Source organism: Protomyctophum bolini (assembly GCF_963924005.1).
Source record: "Protomyctophum bolini genome assembly, chromosome: 16".
In the NCBI taxonomy this organism is placed as follows: Eukaryota; Metazoa; Chordata; class Actinopteri; order Myctophiformes; family Myctophidae; genus Protomyctophum; species Protomyctophum bolini.
Genome location: NC_137877.1, coordinates 32,478,932 through 32,501,858, shown reverse-complemented (window position 1 = coordinate 32,501,858; position 22,927 = coordinate 32,478,932). Strand labels below are relative to the sequence as shown.

At 39.2% G+C, this 22,927-nt stretch overlaps 1 protein-coding gene across 2 annotated transcripts in view; it reads left to right on the top strand.

Moving 5' to 3' along the window:
• LOC308331132 (glypican-6-like) overlaps positions 1 to 19,904 on the top strand; it is a gene marked incomplete at its 3' end in the record, with an annotated part of 133,095 nt that extends 113,191 nt beyond the window's left edge. For both annotated transcript variants that reach the window (XM_080786324.1, XM_080786323.1), the window contains 3 exons: positions 11,375 to 11,511; positions 15,028 to 15,203; positions 19,699 to 19,904. In XM_080786324.1, coding sequence (XP_080642450.1) covers positions 11,375 to 11,511; positions 15,028 to 15,203; positions 19,699 to 19,904 — 519 coding nt within the window. The remainder of the gene's footprint in view (positions 1 to 11,374; positions 11,512 to 15,027; positions 15,204 to 19,698) is intronic.
• Between the last annotated feature and the right edge of the window lie 3,023 nt (positions 19,905 to 22,927).

The window sequence follows — 22,927 nt, the reverse complement described above, 5'->3', positions numbered from 1 at the left end:
TCGTTTCTCATCATTTTGGACCGTGGGCTATAGCCTATATCGTACGGCATAACCCCCAACCGTTACTTTTCAGGAAACAGGGGGAGAGAGCACCGTCTCCCGATGGTCCTTCCCAGCACCTTGATGTCATGACATGGGACTTGAACCGGCCAACTGTCTGAAGCTGGCAACTGGGTCAAGCGCTCCACACCATTGAGCCAAGGCACCTTGGGGCATTCAGCAGATGTCTCCTGGTGCTTTTGAGTTTTTATTTTTTATTCAAGAAAGTCAGTGTGCAAAGCAAAGCATCACAGAGACACATGAATAATGTGGGATTTGAACCGTGGACCTGTGGATCACAACTAAGTACAGCCACTCATCACACTGAGCTAAGTGCCACACTGACATGTAAGGTATAACCGGGAACTCATATTTAACCAGCCTTTTAGAATTTAGATGGACATTGAAAATGTTCTTCAGGGGACTTGAACCCTGAATGTCCTGTTTACAAACCCCCGGTTTATCACCTGCGCCACACTGGCATGTAAGGTATAACCGGGAACTCATATTTAACCAGCCTTTTAGAATTTAGATGGACATTGAAAATGTTCTTCAGGGGACTTGAACCCTGAATGTCCTGTTTACAAACCCCCGGTTTATCACCTGCGCCACACTGGCATGTAAGGAATTACCGGGAACTCATATTTAACCAGCCTTTTAGAATTTAGATGGACATTGAAAATGTTCTTCAGGGGACTTGAACCCTGAATGTCCTGTTTACAAACCCCCGGTTTATCACCTGCGCCACACTGGCATGTAAGGTATAACCGGGAACTCATATTTAACAAGCCTTTTAGAATTTAGATGGACATTGAAAATGTTCTTCAGGGGTCCTCCAGCACCTTGATTTCATGACATGGGACTTGAACCGGCCAACTGACTGTAGCAGAGGCAACGGGCCAAGCGCTCCACACCATTACGCCACGGCACCTTTGGGCATTCAGCAGATGTCTCCCGGTGCTTTTGAGTTTTTATTTTTTATTCTAGCCTTGAAAAGTTCAAATTACTGCAGCATTGAGCTGTAGGAGGAACTCCCGATGGTCCTCCAGCACCTTGATGTCATGACATGGGACTTGAACCGGCCAACTGTCTGAAGCTGGCAACTGGGTCAAGCGCTCCACACCATTGAGCCAAGGCACCTTGGGGCATTCAGCAGATGTCTCCTGGTGCTTTTGAGTTTTTATTTTTTATTCAAGAAAGTCAGTGTGCAAAGCAAAGCATCACAGAGACACATGAATAATGTGGGATTTGAACCGTGGACCTGTGGATCACAACTAAGTACAGCCACTCATCACACTGAGCTAAGTGCTGGTTACTACAACACAGCTTTTCTGTGCTAGTTGATGTTAGTGTGGAATGCAAAGTGTCAGTAAAGATTTGAGTATGTCGGGGTTCGAACCGGCACACTTCTACTAGGTATACTACGGATATCATTTGACTTATCCGTTGGTCCACTGAGGCACACAATCATTGGGAATTTCTGTGCTGCTTTAAAGTTGTCTTTGAGTTTTTATTTTTTATTCAAGAAAGTCAGTGTGCAAAGCAAAGAATCACAGAGACACATGAATAATGTGGGATTTGAACCCTGGACCTGTGGATCACAAACACAGACACTCATCAGACTGAGCTAACTGCTGGTTAATACAACACAGCTTTTCTGTGCTAGTTGATGTTAAGGATCCGGAAACAATTCTCTCTGTTTTACCCCTGCCCTTATTGGCCGCCCAAAAGCATGCAGGTGTGGTATCTATATTTCATGATATTCATATATAAGCCATGTTAAAATGTCCGACTTATACATTTGGTCACTGTGCTAAGGGCATGCTAAATAAGTCAACTGTCACTATCTGCAGTCACTGTGTCTGCAGAGGCCTGTCTTTGATATTTAAAGTCAAGGTGTCGTGGGCCTTAGTCAAGTAGCTTGGCCTGGCCAGGTGTGATAGGGAACTTAGCATTCTATTGTATCCAGGAGAGACCTTTGCTTACCAAGTGGCAATATGTTGATGAATACCGGTATGTAAAGTTTCAGTCTCCACCTCCGTATATCTGTGTCTATGCACAAACACTGTATATATGTCCTGTAAAATGCAAGGTTTAGGGAGTCTTAAACTGGCCGCGGCAGCGGTTCAGTACGAGGGAGTCCCTGAGCTCCAGGCTCAGGGACAATGGCGAAGCTCTCTGTCTTGGTCTCGGTTGCAATAAAATGATCGACTCTACACTACACTTCAGAAAACTCTCTGCCTGCCTGCCTTCATTCGTCCGGTGCTTTTGACTACAGCCTACAGCCTGCCGTATTGCTTAGCCATTTCTGTCTCAAATAGATAGAATTATAGTCAGTGTAAAGGGAGAAATTACACGACACAGGCTCCCATTGGCCCGTGAGTTCCAACCTCTCGGCCAACGGGAGATTGCCCCTGTGTTTCGATCGCGTTGCCACGTCTGCTCGTATCAAGCCTGGCTTCGTCCACTGAAAACGTTTTTATTTCGGGAACATTTTTCTGATTTCATTTGACTTGATTATGTTGTTCTTATTTGCTTGTTGTACTGTCCTGTTTTAATTATGATTGATTTTATTGTGTCACTGTACAGCACTTTGTAACATTGTTAAGAAAGGTGCTTTATAAATAAAATTTACTTACTTACTTACACAAGGCAGGTCGCTGGTTTCCGTGGCAAAACATGGCAACGACCCAGTGCGTCTCACAATGTTGTGATTTCTCTGCATGCATGCAATTAAAATGAATGACCACTAGGTGTCGTCAATGCACAGCGTCTGATCAATAGTTGAAATGTCAATTTTGATTGATTGATTGATTGAAATATTTATTAACAGTTTGCAGAATTACAGTAGGCCTACATTTCAAGCACAAACTCAATACAAAGACTGTTAACTGTGAGTGGACGACCCAATTAAGCCTTACACTTACAAATGCCGTACGGTAGGGGCTATAGCCCATGTTCAAAAATGATGAAAAATGAGGATAACATTTTTTTCAAAAATTCAAAAAACGATGGGCTATAACCCATGTTTTTTAAAATTTTGAATTTTCTTCAAATCCTCAAAAATGATGAAAAACGGCGTGCTATAGTATGCCGTACGGTAGGAGCTATAGCCCATGTTCAAAAATGATGAAAAATGAGGATAACATTTTTTTCAAAAATTCAAAAAACGATGGGCTATAACCCATGTTTTTTGAAATTTTAAAATTTCTTCAAATCCTCAAAAATGATGAAAAACGGCGTGCTATAGTATGCCGTACGGTAGGGGCTATAGCCCCTGTTCAAAAATGAAAAATGAGGATAACATTTTTTTCAAAAAATCAAAAAACGATGGGCTATAACCCATGTTTTTTGAAATTTTGAATTTTCTTCAAATCCTCAAAAATGATGAAAAACGGCGTGCTATAGTATGCCGTACGGTAGGGGCTATAGCCTATGTTCAAAAATGATGAAAAATGAGGATAACATTTTTTTCAAAAATTCTAAAAACGATGGGCTATAACCCATGTTTTTTGAAATTTTGAATTTTCTTCAAATCCTCAAAAATGATGAAAAACTGCATGCTATAGTATGCCGTACGGTAGGGGCTATAGCCCATGTTCAAAAATGATGAAAAATGAGGATAACATTTTTTTCAAAAATTAAAAAAACGATGGGCTATAACCCATGTTTTTTGAAATTTTGAATTTTCTTCAAATCCTCAAAAATGATGAAAAACGGCATGCTATAGTATGCCGTACGGTAGGGGCTATAGCCCATGTTCAAAAATGATGAAAAATGAGGATAACATTTTTTTCAAAAATTCAAAAAACGTTGGGCTATAACCCATGTTTTTTGAAATTTAGAATTTTCTTCAAATCCTCAAAAATGATGAAAAACGGCGTGCTATAGTATGCCGTACGGTAGGGGCTATAGCCCATGTTCAAAAATGATGAAAAATGAGGATAATTTTTTTTCAAAAATTCAAAAAACGATGGGCTATAACCCATGTTTTTTGAAATTTTGAATTTTCTTCAAATCCTCAAAATTGATGAAAAACGGCGTGCTATAGTATGCCGTACGGTAGGGGCTATAGCCTATGTTCAAAAATGATGAAAAATGAGGATAACATTTTTTTCAAAAATTCAAAAAACGATGGGCTATAACCCATGTTTTTTGAAATTTTGAATTTTCTTCAAATCCTCAAAAATGATGAAAAACGGCATGCTATAGTATGCCGTACGGTAGGGGCTATAGCCCATGTTCAAAAATGATGAAAAATGAGGATAACATTTTTTTCAAAAATTCAAAAAACGATGGGCTATAACCCATGTTTTTTGAAATTTTGAATTTTCTTCAAATCCTCAAAAATGATGAAAAACGGCATGCTATAGTATGCCGTACGGTAGGGGCTATAGCCCATGTTCAAAAATGATGAAAAATGAGGATAACATTTTTTTCAAAAATTCAAAAAACGATGGGCTATAACCCATGTTTTTTGAAATTTTGAATTTTCTTCAAATCCTCAAAAATGATGAAAAACGGCGTGCTATAGTATGCCGTACGGTAGGGGCTATAGCCCATGTTCAAAAATGATGAAAAATGAGGATAACATTTTTTTCAAAAATTCAAAAAACAATGGGCTATAACCCATGTTTTTTGAAATTTTGAATTTTCTTCAAATCATCATAAATGATGAAAAACGGCGTGCTATAGTATGCCGTACGGTAGGGGCTATAGCCCATGTTCAAAAATGATGAAAAATGAGGATAACATTTTTTTCAAAAATTCAAAAAACGATGGGCTATAACCCATGTTTTTTGAAATTTTTAATTTTCTTCAAATCCTCAAAAATGATGAAAAACGGCGTGCTATAGTATGCCGTACGGTAGGGGCTATAGCCCATGTTCAAAAATGATGAAAAATGAGGATAACATTTTTTTCAAAAATTCAAAAAACGTTGGGCTATAACCCATGTTTTTTGAAATTTTGAATTTTCTTCAAATCCTCAAAAATGATGAAAAACGGCGTGCTATAGTATGCCGTACGGTAGGGGCTATAGCCCATGTTCAAAAATGATGAAAAATGAGGATAACTTTTTTTCAAAAATTCAAAAAACGATGGGCTATAACCCATGTTTTTTGAAATTTTGAATTTTCTTCAAATCCTCAAAATTGATGAAAAACGGCGTGCTATAGTATGCCGTACGGTAGGAGCTATAGCCCATGTTCAAAAATGATGAAAAATGAGGATAACATTTTTTTCAAAAATTCAAAAAACGATGGGCTATAACCCATGTTTTTTTAAATTTTGAATTTTCTTCAAATCCTCAAAAATGATGAAAAACGGCATGCTATAGTATGCCGTACGGTAGGGGCTATAGCCCATGTTCAAAAATGATGAAAAATGAGGATAACATTTTTTTCAAAAATTCAAAAAACGATGGGCTATAACCCATGTTTTTTGAAATTTTGAAATTTCTTCAAATCCTCAAAAATGATGAAAAACGGCGTGCTATAGTATGCCGTACGGTAGGGGCTATAGCCCATGTTCAAAAATGATGAAAAATGAGGATAACATTTTTTTCAAAAAACGATGGGCTATAACCCATGTTTTTTGAAATTTTGAATTTTCTTCAAATCCTCAAAAATGATGAAAAACGGCATGCTATAGTATGCCGTACGGTAGGGGCTATAGCCCATGTTCAAAAATGATGAAAAATGAGCATAACATTTTTTTCAAAAATTCAAAAAACGATGGGCTTTAACCCATGTTTTTTGAAATTTTGAAATTTCTTCAAATCCTCAAAAATGATGAAAAACGGCGTGCTATAGTATGCCGTACGGTAGGGGCTATAGCCCATGTTCAAAAATGATGAAAAATGAGGATAACATTTTTTTCAAAAATTCAAAAAACAATGGGCTATAACCCATGTTTTTTGAAATTTTGAATTTTCTTCAAATCCTCAAAAATGATGAAAAATTGCGTGCTATAGTATGCCGTACGGTAGGGGCTATAGCCCATGTTCAAAAATGATGAAAAATGAGGATAACATTTTTTTCAAAAATTCAAAAAACGATGGGCTATAACCCATGTTTTTTGAAATTTTGAATTTTCTTCAAATCCTCAAAATTGATGAAAAACGGCGTGCTATAGTATGCCGTACGGTAGGGGCTATAGCCCATGTTCAAAAATGATGAAAATGAGGATAACATTTTTTTCAAAAATTCAAAAAACGATGGGCTATAACCCATGTTTTTTGAAATTTTGAATTTTCTTCAAATCCTCAAAAATGATGAAAAACGGCATGCTATAGTATGCCGTACGGTAGGGGCTATAGCCCATGTTCAAAAATGATGAAAAATGAGGATAACATTTTTTTCAAAAATTCAAAAAACAATGGGCTATAACCCATGTTTTTTGAAATTTTGAATTTTCTTCAAATCCTCAAAAATGATGAAAAACGGCGTGCTATAGTATGGCATGAATTGAACAAAGGGCATTGTTCAATTCATCAAAACATTTAGAGACAAACAATGACATGTGCTATATAAATAAAGTTTAATATGTGAAGTACTTTAGTTGTCAAGGATGCAGACAGAGTTGAACCCAGGAGCAAAGTCACAACAAACTAGAGTATAATAATAAAGTATTTAATAAAGAATTACGAGATATCTTACACAGGGGAATGCAGGTAGGAATCAGGCATGAATCAGAATGACATCAAAGTGAACACATGAACAGGCAGGACATCTGTGACACAGGTTATGAACTGACAATGAGTGTTTGTACTGAGTCCAGTTTTATAGTGAGCAGGTTGATTGGAGAAGTGTTCACTGCTGGGCTGATTAGGTAGTTGACAGGTGTGTAAATGGAACTGGGTGTGCTGGAATGGGATATGGGAGGCCAGTGTGGAGACTGAGGGAGAGACAGAATGTGACAGAGTTGCATTTTATGTATGAAATGTGCTATATAAATAAAGTTTACACCACTGACTGTCCCTCCATATAAAATAAAGGCGAAAGTCACAAAAGAAAATTGATCAGTTATAATTCCAGACTATGAAGAATCATTTAATAAAGGAATACTTCCAGATTCAGTTAAAGATTAGCTACAATAATTGTGATATTAAAAGTTAAATGCTCGTCATATGACATAACAGAGAGGAATGGGCCGGACCCTGCGCGCAAGGGGACAATTTACAATTTTACAATTTAGGCATTTAGCAGACGCTCTTAATCCAGAGCGACTTACATTAAGCAAGAACAAAAGCATGGGAATACATCACATAAAAGCATTTATCATGAAGTGGAAAACAGGAAACAAGAAATGGGTAATACATTTTAAATTGATATTGTAATCACAGACTATCTTCTTGGTGTCTTTGAACTATAATTTGACATTTGATTTAAACATACAAAAGGACAAAAGTGTAATCAAAGCAGGTTATTGAGCAATGCAGGGCCTCGCACCCCATATAGGTCAGCAGAAGCTGGCTAATAGTACTATTACCATCGCTTTTCGTGTTGCTTTGCTTTGTGACACTTGAGTTCATTGCATGTGAATAGGCCTAGACAGTTAAATAAATAAAACAAGAAAAATACTAAAATAGCCAATCTACAATCTGGCTCATATTACATAATTTTCACATTTTGTGCCCATATATGGAGCTGAGTGGACCTGGCCCCTTTTGTGGCCATATATGGAGCTGAGTGATTGCTGATGCAACACACTCCATATTTGGATAGCGGGACAGACACACACACAAACAGACAGACAGACATGATCTGCTAGGTCTCATAGTAAGTGCTCACTGGGTTCGCAATCACTGCGTTCGCAATAATGAGAAGAACCCATTGCAGCTAATGCTAACATATGCTGCAATGTCCATGTCTATGCCAAAATGAACCAAAAATGTTCCAAATTAAAGTCGATTCCTTGGTGAGACCTGGTTGACGCCACGGTGCCTTTCACTAATTTCCAAACGCCTTGTACGATTTAATAAAAAAAATATGAAATATTCACACATAATAAGAAGAACCCATCATCATCATCATCATCCAGCAGCTAGCTAACATGCTAACAGATACTATACATGTCCATAACTAAGCCAAAAATGGACAGAAATGTTCCAAATTAAAATCGTTCCCTTATTGGCCCCTGGAGAAAGCCCTGCTGCCTTTAAATATTTTCCAAACACCTTGTACGATTTATTAAAATTATGAATACCTCCATCCACCGCACACTGTAACAAGATGGCCGCCGCCGTGCTGTTTTGGAATTACTGAGAGGTAGGGGCGGGACCATGCCCCCATTGGCTCCTGGGTTGGAACCCCAGTTGGAACCAGCCAATGGTAGCCTGCACGATCCGGGCACCGGCCAATCGGTGGCCCGGAAGTTGCAACATTGTTGAAACACTTGGAACTAAAAAAGGACGAAGATGGAACTCGACCAAGCGCGCTGTCATGACATGGGACTTGAACCGGCCAACTGACTGTAGCAGAGGCATCGGGCCAAGCGCTCCACACCATTACGCCACGGTACCTTTGGGCATTCAGCAGATGTCTCCGGGTGCTTTTGAGTTTCTATTTTTTATTCTAGCCTTGAAAAGTTCAAATTACTGCAGCATTGAGCTGTAGGAGGAACTCCCGATGGTCCTCCAGCACCTTGATGTCATGACATGGGACTTGAACCGGCCAACTGACTGTAGCAGAGGCAACGGGCCAAGCGCTCCACACCATTACACCACGGCACCTTTGGGCATTCAGCAGATGTCTCCGGGTGCTTTTGAGTTTTTATTTTTTATTCTAGCCTTGAAAAGTTCAAATTACTGCAGCATTGAGCTGTAGGAGGAACAGGCCTTGAACATGGAATGTCTGTACTGAAACCCTGATGATTAGACCACTGCACCATCAGTCAGACACTCTCAGGCAAAGTCTCCTGGTAATTTTGAAGTGATCTTTTGTTCGTTAGCCTTCAGTTAGTAAAGTTTAAATAACACAGCATCATATTAATCAGATCTTTCTTAGCGCTGTTGAGGTCTTCTTTTGTATGAAGGGAATCGAACCCTGGTCTCCCACGTGGAAAGCCAACATCTTAACCACTACGACAATTTGAGTTATCCTCGTTTCTCATCATTTTGGACCATGGGCTATAGCCCATATCGTACGGCATACTATAGCACGCCGTTTTTCATCATTTTTGAGGATTTGAAAATAATGAAAATATGAAAAAAACGATGGGTTATATATAGCCCATGTTTTTTGAAATTTTGAAAAAAAAAGTTATCCTCGTTATGCTCGTTGCAAGAGCTGTGTAAAGGCCAGCCAATAAGAAGACAGGGTGTGTGTGTGCGTGCGTGCGTGCGTGCATTTGCGTGTGTCTAGCCTAATTGCACAAATAGCAGACCTACAAGCTCACAAGGTATCGCAGAGCAACTCATTGAGATCTTGTAACTTTAATGTCAGCCCTGTAATTAAGCCCTTATATGTCTCAGCTGTGGAAGTAAAAGACTTCCAAGTTCTATGCCAGTACTATGACTGGGATATTTCAATGGTCCTGGATGGGGGAAACTATGCCCGAACAAATTGCTCTATCGCAAAAAGTAAAAGTCGAATGCAAATATTTTTTTCGCTGTGAGTGGCCTGAGCTATTGAGGTACACCATGTGCGATTGTGGTGTTGGTACGATTGAAAATGTGGTTATAAGAGCGAGTTAAGAATTGTCAGCGCGATAATTTCCTCGTAAGAATTATACAATGGAGGTCAATGAGCAGATTGACTGTTCTTGTGTCACTTAAAAGGCCGTAGTTCACATTCTGTATGTCTCTGTGCTTTGGTGGTCACATTGTGTGAAAGAGGACATGTGTGGCTACAAAATGACCAAAGAACATGCGTGTAAAATGAATACTTTGGCCGGGACGACAATTTGTTTGGTAAATTTTTAAGGAAAGAAATTCAGTTTCCACACTCTAGTCAAAGAAGCCCCGCACTCTAATTTGGCACTAATTACGCGAAACGGCCTGCGATTGAATTGCGATTCCGGAAAAACCGTTTAACGTATTCGAATACGGTTTGAACCACGAAAAAGTCCAGAGCCGTGTGAGCGTTCTAAAGTTTAAATCACGTTTCTACGACAAAGTATGCCAGAGTAATGAGGCTGCAAAAGTGAGGTTGATTTAGAGATAAATCCCATACATTGTCAATGAGAGGAAAAAACTATAAATAAAGTTAAATATATTAAAAAGTATAAACTTTTTCAAAACAACTTTTTCACCAATGAAAGTTCAAAGATAGATGAACATTATAAAGTTTGAATGAAGTTTCAAAGTGAAAGTATGACGGCGTAATAAGAGCTCAAAAAAGTTAACTGTGAAAAATGGGACCTTTCTTCCATCGACTCTCATTATAAAGGATGTAAAAAAAAGTTAAAAAGTTAAAAAGTATAAAAAGTATAAAACTTTGTAAAAAGTTGTATGCAAGCAAGCATAACTGCAAAGAGCTGAACAGTTTGAAGTTTGAACTAAAATTCTAGCATAAAGTATGTGGAAGTAGTAGGTGACCGAAAAAAGTGGCGGAAATTGGAATAATAAATATAAACTGGGGATAACTATTGTGTGCTCGCTGTGGCGAGCCCACAACTATAGTGTGCTCGCTGAGGCGAGCCCACAATAAGCACTATATTTCTAAAACTATGAAACATTTCAAAGATTCCTTTTCAGGCAAACATGTCCACTGTAAGTACAGTACAGTAGAGGGACCCCCTGGGGTCCCCAACACGGTAACTCTGTCATTTCTCAACCGTTTTGGACAAAGGAAGGATGAGTGCTGGTAGCTCTGATCATATTATGATTAGCATGTAGTTATACAACCCAAGGTTCTACCAATGTTCAACAATACATTAAGGGGTGAGAGTAAATTAAGTTCAGTAAATGTTTTGGCACTGGGATTAAGTTAAATATCCCCCACAGACATCTTCTTTGTATCTTACAAGCACCAGCTGAGCATGTGATATTTCATACAAACAAAATACGTTTAAAAAGGTGCTGGATTTCTTCTAAAAAGCGCAATTTTCGCACAACATTTTGAACTCACATGCTCATATTTTTTTAAAAGGTTTACCCCCTATTAATGTGTCTATTATTTGTAAATGTGAAGCATCATGAGTTGTGGAGAACGGTATTTAGCTGTATGCCCAATGTATATTGTGGAAGTGACAATACAATCTGATTGATTGATGCTGCCAGTTATGAAAGGAGGGGGCCAAGGATAGTTCCTCGGGGGTCTCAGACCCCGGTCAACGAAGTATACAGTATATGGATTAAGTGGTTAACATTACCGTACCCTTCTCCACGCAGGTGATTGACATAAAGGAGAAACTGAAGCTCTCTAAGAAGTTTTGGTCCAGTCTTCCTGAGGAGATCTGTGTGGAGAACAACGTAACGACTGGAGAGACTGGTGATGAGCAGTGTTGGAATGGACACACCAAGGGCAGGTAAAGATCATAGCACTGGAATCTAGCAGGATATTTACAGCAGACATTCAAAGGCTGCTATCGCCTGCTTTGAATGAAGAATTACATTATTTACTTTTACTTTTACACACCCAGTTGTCCAATAGGCTATAGCGTTAATTGGTTATACCTTTCTAACACAACTACACTTTTTGTGAATTACAAAATCAATGTTACACATTTTCAGTCCAGGAAATGTGAAGTAGCCTATAATTTAATATGGAAGCTAATTTCAACCACTGAATACATTTATAATGGCCTGAGTTGGGGTTTTTTAATCTCAGAATTCAGACATACAAAGCAGGAATTGTGAAAGAAAACCTCAATGCATAAGATATACAGTACATTAGCAATTGTACAAAACAAGTTGAAGTCACGATTGAGAACTTTTCAGTGGCACTGATTTAAACAGTGAATTGTGATTAGTATTCTCATTGGAAAATGAGGATTTGAAATTCCATCACAGTGTTCAACATTCTGAGAGATTAGTTTAAAAAAGAAGCTGTGATCAAAACATGTTGGCTTTATTATTTCATTTTGTTTACTTTTTTATATATTTAGATTCTGGAGTGCCTGCAGTTTGTCTGTTTATCCTGTTTGTTTTCCCTCCTTTCCAAGACCCTACACATTGTTTATTTACATTTGAGTCCAGAGCAACCGGTTATTTTACGATGCAGAGATGAATACTGTTGGGGCACATGGAAGGTGCATGGAACTGCCTCACAAGGAGTTATTTTTACAAGCAGCATGTTTTCCCTGGAGTTACAGTATATCTCGAGTATGTCAACATGACTGTCTGGGTGTAGGTCACATATTCATCTCTTTGCTATGTTAGAGGCTACAGATCAAAGCGACAATGAAACCAGTGTTTGAGGATAATTTATAGGCTACTTTGTTGCACTCCCCCACAACATTGTGTCACTTGACAAATAGATATGACATTTTTGTCAAGCAAAGTATTAATTATCATCTCTCTGTCTGTGAGACTTCAGAATAGAGTATGGTTTACTTACAACTTATATTTGAGAAGTTCACTGTATACCAGAGACCTCAAACAAGATAATGTTAAGTGTCAGTATACATTCATACAAACTGTGTTAGGGAAAGATAAGTTTTAATAAGTTCCAGGCCTGGACAACATAGTGAATAATAAAGAAAAGAAAGAACTCAAAACAACTCAAACAACACAAGTAAGACACGCAAACACGGGAAGCGAACGCAGCTCGTACATATTTGGGTTTTGGACGTATAGCTGCTTTGGGGACTCCTTATATGGTTATGGCTGAGTCATGGTGACGTAACAGCGGGACAGACACTTGCATCAATCACAAATAAATCACTCAGCTCCATATATGGGCACAAAAGCGGGACAGACAGACAGACACACAGACAGACACACAGACATGATCTGCTAGGTCTCATAGTAAGTGCTCACTGCGTTCGCAATCTTCTTTGCACAACTTAACAACTTAACTTTGCACAGAGAGGTACAGGTGTCAAGCACTAACTGGCAGCACTAACTCTACTGAGCCATTTCCCCCTTATATAGACTCCTGACTCCACCCCTGGCTAAGCAGTCATCGAATCACAAGGCATTTAACACCCCAAGCAATCAGAGCTCTCTTCAGGCCATCAAGGCAGCTTCCCAACTACAGCATCTGCATAGATAAACACAAGTATATTAATTCACATGTCACAGCAGAATGTGCACCTTCTGTGGGACTGAGAATCAACCTGTTACACATACCATACAGAAACAATACAATGAACATGTATTGTAGAACAGCATATATTACTCTGACAGAGGCTGCTCTGTCACAAAGACGTTGCAATGAACAGCTAACTATTTCCAAATTGATGCAAATGTGTGTATTTTATTCGTGCAAATAATGTGTGTGTGGTAATGATGATACATTAATTCATCTTTAATTAACAATAGCATAATTTAGACTTTAGATTAAAGTGTCACTGGCTCACTTTTTTTTTGTGGCTTTCGCCTTTATTTTATATATATTTTAGAGGGACAGAAATGGGAAATGGGGAGAGAGATGGGGGGGTGACATGCAGTAAGGGCGTCGATTCCACGGCACACTGCCGGACTTGGGCTACCGGCCAATTAAGGGGCCTGGATTGTTGAGCCATGGTCCAGGCCACTGGCTCTCATTTTTGACAATGGTTTTTATATTTTATCAAATACTCAACTGCCATTAATATTGTCCAGCCAAAGAGACAACAGAGTACTATTATTATTATAATACACAAAAAAGTCCACTGTACTCCTCCCTCCTGGCTGTGCTGTGCCGAGTCCTGTTCTGTTCTCAAACTAAACGTATTTATTCGCACTTGTGATTTCCCAGTTTAGGTGACATAATTATAGTATAAATATATAAAGTAAAACTTCCCATCATGCACCTGTAACTCAACGTGCCTTCCAGAGTGGTCGGTGTATTTGGCTGCACACATGAAATGGGGCAAAGACAATATATGGCAGAAATGGCTGAATAGCGCGGTGCAACGCTGAAGTGCGCCATGGAGCTGGTGGCTACTGTCGTGTGGTAATTAGAGATGTAATGGGCGCAAACATAACAATGCAAAGTGGAAAGTAGAGGCAGTCAATCAATCTTTATTTGTCACATACATATTAAAAAAGTAGTATCTTTAAAATGCAGTGAAATGTATGTAGGTCAGCCCCACAGAAGTGAACAGTAAAACAGGACAAGAGGACTAAAGCAAAAAATAAATCTACCATTTAAAACACTTCCAACCCTAAAATAGCAGACTATAATAAATAATTAAGTTAGACTACAATAATAAATAATGTCCATAGAGGTATTAAATGTCATGTCCATGTGAAGGGAGAGGGGGGGGGGGGGGTTGTATGTGCGCACGTGCACTCAACTGCCCCTCTCCACGCTCAAGTGCATGGGGGGTGACCTGATCCCTGTCGTCTCCCAAGGTCCATGTCATCATTTAAAATCCTAATGGCCTGGGGGAAGAAACTTTTCCTCAGTCTTTCCAGGACAGCCTTGTGTATCCTGTATCTTCTCCCGGACCTCAGCAGCTCAAACAGACCATGAGCCGGGTGGGTATACTGTCCTCCATGATCCGCTTGGTGTTTGTTCTGCAGCGCTTGGTGTAGATCTCCTGTGATCCTCCCCGCCATCCTGACGACCCTCTGCAGGGCTTGCTGGTCTCGCACCGTGCAGTGATAACGGTTGCGCGATAACCCATAGACGATAACCCCACTTTGCCACAAGATAAACCTGTTCAATATTGGTACGCAGCCAGTACAGTAGATGGTGGACACACACACTGTATTTGGGTTTGTGGGTTCAGTGTCTTGTGTAAGACGTCACATCCAGGTCAACAGTCAGTGATGTTGTGTTGGCTGCCAGAGAAACAAGTCAAGTTTATTAGTCTAGTGAGTAGTTTTCAGTAATGATGTCAATATTAGTAATATTAGTTTTTATAATAAATGTCCTTTGTCTACAATGCCAGGTACTTCCCTGAGATCCAGAAGGATGGACTAACCAATCAGGTGAATAACCCTGAGGTGGCTGTGGACATCACCCGTCCAGACACGTTCATCCGCCAGCAGATAATGGCTCTGAGAGTAATGACCAACAAGCTGAAGAATGCCTACAATGGCAATGACATCTACTTCCAAGACTCAAGTAAGTTATAATATTTTCATGTATACTAAAACATTTAATACATGTACGACATAACATAATATGTTGTACATTTTATAATTTGTCTATGGTATACAAGTTATATATATTTGATCACTCAGGCATTGACCATGGACTCATTATGCCTGAGGTTGGATAGACTCAGGCAACGACAAATGCTGGGTGATCATCTGTCACACATAGCCTTATTTATTCGCAAATAGCATTTTACTTAACTTCTGGAGGTGCATTGCTTAAATGAACAATATAAACAAGGATTCCATTCTGAGTCTGAAATGTTTTGGAATAAGTATAATCATTAATCATGGACATGAATGAATGTAGATTAATGAGAAAGTCAATGAGAAAATACCTCAACAAATAGACCAACACTTGAATTTGAATAATTTATATTAAAACTAGGCCAACTGTTAATGAGGACATAATTCATCTCAATTTATTACAGCATTTATTGCTTAGATAAATCAACATTAATGTAAACAAAGATACTATTGTTGTTGTGAAATGTTATATCATTAATTTCTAACTGAACCCTATAATTAGAACATGAATCCACATAGTTTAACATTGGTCCTGATCACTAGAATACTGTCATACACCTTGTACTTCTGGGGCTTCTCATTGCTGGACACTGATTTTGCCAAAAATGGGTTGACATTCTGTCAAAATCTGCTGTGTGGCTCGAGAAGAACTTGAACAGCATCCAAGATTTCATGCACCGCCGTGAGAACACCAGCAAACGAACAGGTAGAGTCCCACTGGGATTTTCCAAAAGTGTCGGCAGAGCTCAGAACACGGCGCGCAGTTTTTGGTGGCTGAATTTTCTCTGTTTGACATGGTGAGTTCCTTCAGCAGCACAGTCGCTCAACATGACAGTTCAGCATGCAGTGACACTCTAGCTTGCAATGATAAGCTCAAGGTGATAAGCTTAATTCCTCGATATTTTTACAACTCCTCTCACCTATGGAAAATAAAGGTAGACATAGGTGGGTATGTAATGATTTTATCATGTAATATACAAGTAACACAGACGAACGCGGGAAGCGAACGTAGCTCAGAAATTGCAATAACAATTAGAATAAATTACGAATTATTGAGAAGTGTGTGGTACTGTAAAATGAGTGAAAACAGGGCGTGTGTGTGTATATATACACACACACACACACACACACACACACACACACACACACGTTAGACAGCTATGTGTGGTACACACACGTTAGTTAGACAACGAAGCGCTGTTGTGGCAGTCTGACACAGACACAGACACATACACACACATACACACATTAGACAGCTACAGTATGTGTGGTACACACACGTTAGTTAGACAACGAAGCGCTGATGTGGCAGTCTGACAAACACACACACGTTACACAGCTAACTGCGCACACGTTAGACAGCTAACTGCGCTGTTCTGCCTGGCTTCACAGACAGACAGACAGACAGACACACACACAGACACACAGACAGACATGTTCTGCCTGGCTTCCATAGTTAGGGCTCAATGCATTCGCAATCACATACATGTATGGCAACTGAGTGACCAATCAATTCTAGAAAAAGCCTTTTCTTCCTGAGGGGTTATGGCAGCTGACCAATACATTGCCACCAGGCTTAACTGGCATCACGAGCGACCTGGCTACTTACAGTAAGTATTGTCATGAATATGACAAACGGAAGAACCACAGTTGCTGCATAGGATGTGGTCAAATTCAGGGCAGAGGAGTTTATCCAGGCGCAAAGGAACCATAGTCCAGCAGCTAACAGGCTTCTTTTTTTTTTAAGTGGGAATTTTTTTTATTGGCCTAAAATATTGTCTACATATACATACATTCATGAATCCTCTTGCTGACTGGCTGTCGGTATTGAGCAATTCTTTTTATAGGGGTTTATGTTACCCTACCATTAACATCCTGTTAAGGCAAAATTGTCAAACTTTGCTTATGATTTAAGTGACATGTCAAACTAGGTTTTCGCGATTCTGAATCCATTCCAAGCATTAGTTTTGCACAAAAAACATTCCTTGGGCTAAAAACAGCCCTAGCCATCATGACAAATGTGATGAGGTCAGCACATTTTGGGCACATTTGGGCAAGTGGCCATGGCTGTTTTTAGCCCAAGGAGTGTTTGTTCAAGGAGTGTTGTTTTTTAATGCCTGGAATGGATCAGAATCATGAAAACCCCCTAGTTTGTCACATGCTACTTTAAGCATAAGGAAAGTTTAACATTTTTTCTTTATAGGATGGTAGGGTCACATATAAACCCATAAGAAATTGCTCAATGCTGACAGCCGGTCAGCAAGTGGATTCATGAATGTATACTATATAGACAATATTTTAGGCCAATAAAAAATACTATATACCAAATGTCCCACTCCACAACCCTGACTACCAAAACACAAAGCGGAAAACAATCTCTCCCCACAGTCAGAGAATCTCAGCAGGACTACTATACCATTTAGTTGGCTGGGATAGGTCCAATTTATTGGGATAGATCTATTTATTCACTTAGAGTACTGGTCACATGCTATTTTATTCTTGCCTGAGTGAATAAACAAGACTATATGCATGCTTATGTGATAAACAAATTATCATCCACCATTTGTTGTTGCCGACCACCAACCCTAAACGTGCAGTTGGCTAGCCTGGAGTGATGATGAATGATAATCTATCACAGTTTTATTCCTTGTCTAATGTTTCTCCTCACTTAAACCCTACACTTTATGGACTGCATTCCCAAATGCTCTATACTAGGCCCCCTCCTATTTTCACTCTACACAAAATACCTTCGCCAAAGGTAGATCAGCTAATTTTGCTGTATGCCAGTGATACTCAACCTCAGGCCCGCGGGCCACATCAGGCCCGCGGGACCATTATGACTGGCCCACCAATAAAAATCTAAAAAAAAGAAGAAAAAAAAATCTGGAAAATGAAATAAAAATAAATAAATCTGAATGAAGTTATCTTTAATTACATTATTATAAGTAATACTATTAGAGTTGTACTATTACTCGAACGAAAATAAAAGCTTGGGGGGGGGGGGGGGAGATGCAATGCAAATGAAAGACATATACTGTGTATCCCTATTCCCTGACATAATTTTATAGCTAAACGGACAGAATTCTATTTTATTTGAATGATGAAACCCAGCTGCCATTAATAGTTGGAAATGGAAATGGAAATTGCGGAAATGGAAATTGCGGAAATTGAAATTGCGGAAATGGTGGAAATGGAAATTGCGGAAATTGCGGAAATGCGGAAATGGAAATTGCGGAAATTGCGGAAATGGTGGAAATGGAAATTGCGGAAATTGAGGAAATTGAGGAAATGGAAATTGCGGAAATTGCGGAAATTGCTCTTCACTTATAGCTATCTATTTTCAGGTAGATTGTTTTATTTTACTCAGTCAGCCATATCACTACTCATTTTTTTTCATGAAAAAGGTCATAGCTGGGTAATCTATTTTCAGGCAAATTGTGTTTATTGTATTTTATTTTACTCAGCCATAACAATTTATTTTCTGTTAACCAACTTGCTGGCTGGCAGGCAGGCAGACAGCTACTCATAGACAGGCAGTCAGACAGACAGCTACTCATGGAGAATTGGATAGGCAGGCAGTCAGACAGCTACTCATAGACAGGCAGACAGACAGCTACTCATGGAGAATTGGACAGGCAGGCAGACAGCTACTCATGGACAATTGGACAGGCAGGAAGGCAGACAGCTACTCATAGACAGACAGACAGCTACTCATGGACAATTGGACAGGCAGGAAGGCAGACAGCTACTCATAGACAGGCAGACAGACAGCTACTCATGGACAATTAGGCAGGCAGGCAGACAGCTACTCATAGACAGGCAGACAGACAGCTACTCATGGACAATTAGGCAGGCAGGCCGACAGCTACTCAGACAGGCAGACAGACAGCTACTCATGGACAATTGGACAGGCAGGCAGGCAGACAGACAGACAGCTACTCATAGACAGGCAGGCAGACAGCTACTCATAGACAGGCAGACAGTAAGACAGCTACTCATTGACAGACAGACAAATAACTACTCATGGACAGACAGACAGACAGGCAGGCAGGCAGGCAGGCAAAGAGCTACTCATGTTATGTTATTATGTTATTATAACAGCTACTCATGTTATGTGCAATAATTTGTGCAGTTATGGAAACAGCTCTTTGTGTTTATGCAAGAAAATGTAACACATTTATTTATTTACATAGTGTGCATGCACATTGTACTTTGATACATTTTGCGAAAATAAAGCAATTGAAAGAGAGAAGTTATCAAGTATCATTAATGTCGTAATTTTATCTACTGGCCCCTGGCCCCTTGCCATTTTTGTAATGTGGCCCACAGGTAAATCTATTTGAGTATCCCTGCTGTATGCTATAGCCCCATATGAATCTGGGGTTAATCTGGTTAATCTTTCTAAAGCAGCCTCCTTACTCTTGCCTGTGTTGTAGGTGATGAGGGCAGTGGATCAGGCAGCGGCAGTGGCTGCACCGAGGCCTGTACTACAGACGTGGACCTTACTGCCAGTGAGGCTCCCGTGGTGGAAGCAGACCGAAGCGGGCCCGTGGAAGACTCGGCCACAGTCTTTGCCCCCTCGCTAACCCTGCCAACCATGTTGGCCCTCTCGGCCCTAGCACTTCACCGGCAATGGAGATAATGCTTGGGAAAGTGGCTAAACTTGGACAGCAGGGTTTCTCTTTTCACTGTTTTTGTATTCAGGCAGATTTGGAGCGACAGTCAAGCAGACAGTCGTCAGGCTGGCTTGGCCTTGAGGCAAAGAGGGGTCTGCTCTAAGAAAGGGCAGCCATGCATCCTGATTTCCTGCCCTTCCAAAGATTGTGCAGTGCCATCCTTAGACTTGATATGTTTGGCATCACACAATGGTGTAATGTTGATGCCACCCCGATAAACTTTGCTCCAGAGGCTGAAAAAAAAATACAATTTTGTTTCCATATGGCAGATGTTAAAGAAGGATTCAGTGTGGAAAAAAAATCCCATGCACTTTGATTGTTAGATTTTTTTTACAAGGCAGTTGTGTCGTTTGTCAAACCATATTGGACATGTGGACATTAAAGGTGATCGCCTGGTCTCCAATCTAAATATTGCCTTTTAAAATACAAGGCAATATGGGAAATGAGAAATATCCATAAACATATGGCCACCACTTGAATGTTTCCATCTTTGGTCTGCTATTGTTCAATTGTTTAAATACTTTCAACAGAATATTTATCAGAAGAAATAGTTTATGTGAATTATATATAAAATGTGATTTTGTATATAATACACATTATGGATTATGTTGCATACCGGTATGTTACTATGCATAAGCTAATCATTAATGACCACCAACATGAATCGGACTTTCTTATAACTAATATGACAATTTTACCAATGACTGCATTCTTTTATGAGAGCAGACCACAATGAAAATAATAACATTTGACCTTACCATGTTTTGTGTAGTGATGTATTTCCTTTTAGCAAAGTTGTGAAAAGAAAGGACCTGTCTTTTAGGGAGTGTGTCCAAGGTATATCATGGGTTGGTCATGGGTCTGCTCTTAGCCAGCTCTTTGCTCTTGGCTATCAATTGAAATGGGTCAATGGCTGCCTTATCCCTGGATTTAAAACCAAGATTGCTCTTAACAGTTGAGTGTGCTCACATCCAATGTTTTATTTAAATGTATGAATTATCATGAGATTAACCAGGCTGTAAACAGAAGTTTGGATAAATAATTTGATTTACATTTACATTTGATTTACTAGCCTGGCAACTCAGGATTAAAATGTTCTCAATTACAGTATGCCAACTTTTATTGAAATGCACATGCTTACATTTCCATATACTTATTTGCCTTGCACAGTATTAGTTGTCGTCTGCAAAATGCCTTCGTTTGCTCAGAGGCCTGAAGTCAGGATCAGACGGTGTGGTACTTTGAATCCAGAGGGAATCAATCACCAATGCAAATGCAGTTGTTGCTATACATAGTATGATTTTAGGTAAAGACAATAGCTTGACTTTGACCATGTACCACAAATTTCATAGATGTTTTAAATAAGAAAACTACTAAATGTGTATCTGGCATGTGACTGCAAAAATGATGATGTACTCTGTGATTACATTTAACAACAGAAGTTTTGATCAAATTGTTCTAAATAAAACGTGAAGACGTGGCATTTGAGTTTCTAGATAACACCATTGAATAAATGCCATCAAAGTGCTAAATTATTGATACTTTGTTAATATAGTCAAATGAGAGGAAAATATACTGAGAGTATGTGCCAAATAGAAGAGATTTGTGACTAGAAATGCAAAGAAGAAAAAAAGGTGTCCCCAAATGTATCTCCTAAGCTTGAATGGTTACGTGTGTGCCACAGACAGGCTTGTAGCCGACCACAGTCACCTGTGAAATGAGAATCTGTGCAGAATGGACAAGGCTGAATGCTCTGGCGAAACTACTCACTAGAGCGTGCTTACAGAGAATATGAGAGGCTTGGGATTGCTGGAGGGGGCGTACAGTATCCAGCCGCCCAACTCACGCCAACAAAACCTGAGCAGCACTGTATATCCACAGTTCTCTCCCTGAGAGTCCATCAGCTCAATAAACCACAAAAGCCGGCTAAGCCCACGTCTCAAGGGAATTAGCCAGTATATATATACACTATCATATCCCTTATCAGTTGGGCTTTGCAGTATATCACAGAAAATGTGTTGAGCTTTCATTGTTGCCATTTACTCCGTATTAGTGTTCATATTTCAATGAAGGACAAAACAAAGCAAAAAAGAAAAATGTGGTGTGCAAACATTTTTGTCCCTTTTGTCTACAAGTCCTTTAGAAAAATATTCTTTATTCTGAATAATGATCTTACAGGATACCCTTTTTAGGTTTTGTATCATTGCACTTTTAATGGTAATATTTTTTCAATAAAAAAAAAGAAAAAGGGATGTGGGTCTGGATGTGCATATGAATATGAATCAATCAAAAAACTAAATTAGCAAGTTTTTCCTTTCTTATTTGATTTTTACTATCAGTGCATTAGTGTATGAATTAGGGGTTTGAAAACACTTTAAAGCTAACAAGAGATAACCTGGATAAACAAATATGCCTTAGTCTTTTTCCCTGATGCAATGAAGATTATTGCATTTGCGTTTTGTTACTCTTGAGAATAAATATTAAAAGGATTCCAATAGCTGTGTACTGTATCTAATAATCTAATCTAAAGTGTTTTAAAATAAATGTTTAATAGTGTATAGTTGCCATTTTAATTTAGGGGTTTAATTTAGGATAAGTGATTTTCTTTGTCCAACACTAAGTGTGGGTCCATTATTCTTTTGTAGGGAAGGGATATTGCAAATAAATATAACATTATTCTTACCCCATGATGAGGCAACTTGTCACTCATGCAAATTCTGTATTTCTATATTAATATGAGAATGACAAATCTAAGGAACATACAATTATGCACAATAGTTTATTATATAATGAAAAGTGAGTGATGGTGATGTACTGAGGCCAAGACACCTGCATTAAAGTGAAAGTTAAATGTTTGACAACTACTGTCTACACAGTACATGCCAGCAGTGCTATTCATTTACAAAATTCACATTTCCTTTTTGGCTCCACAGTGTTATCCACAGTACAATATGTTATAGAATATGCAGCACCATATTTGAATATTTCT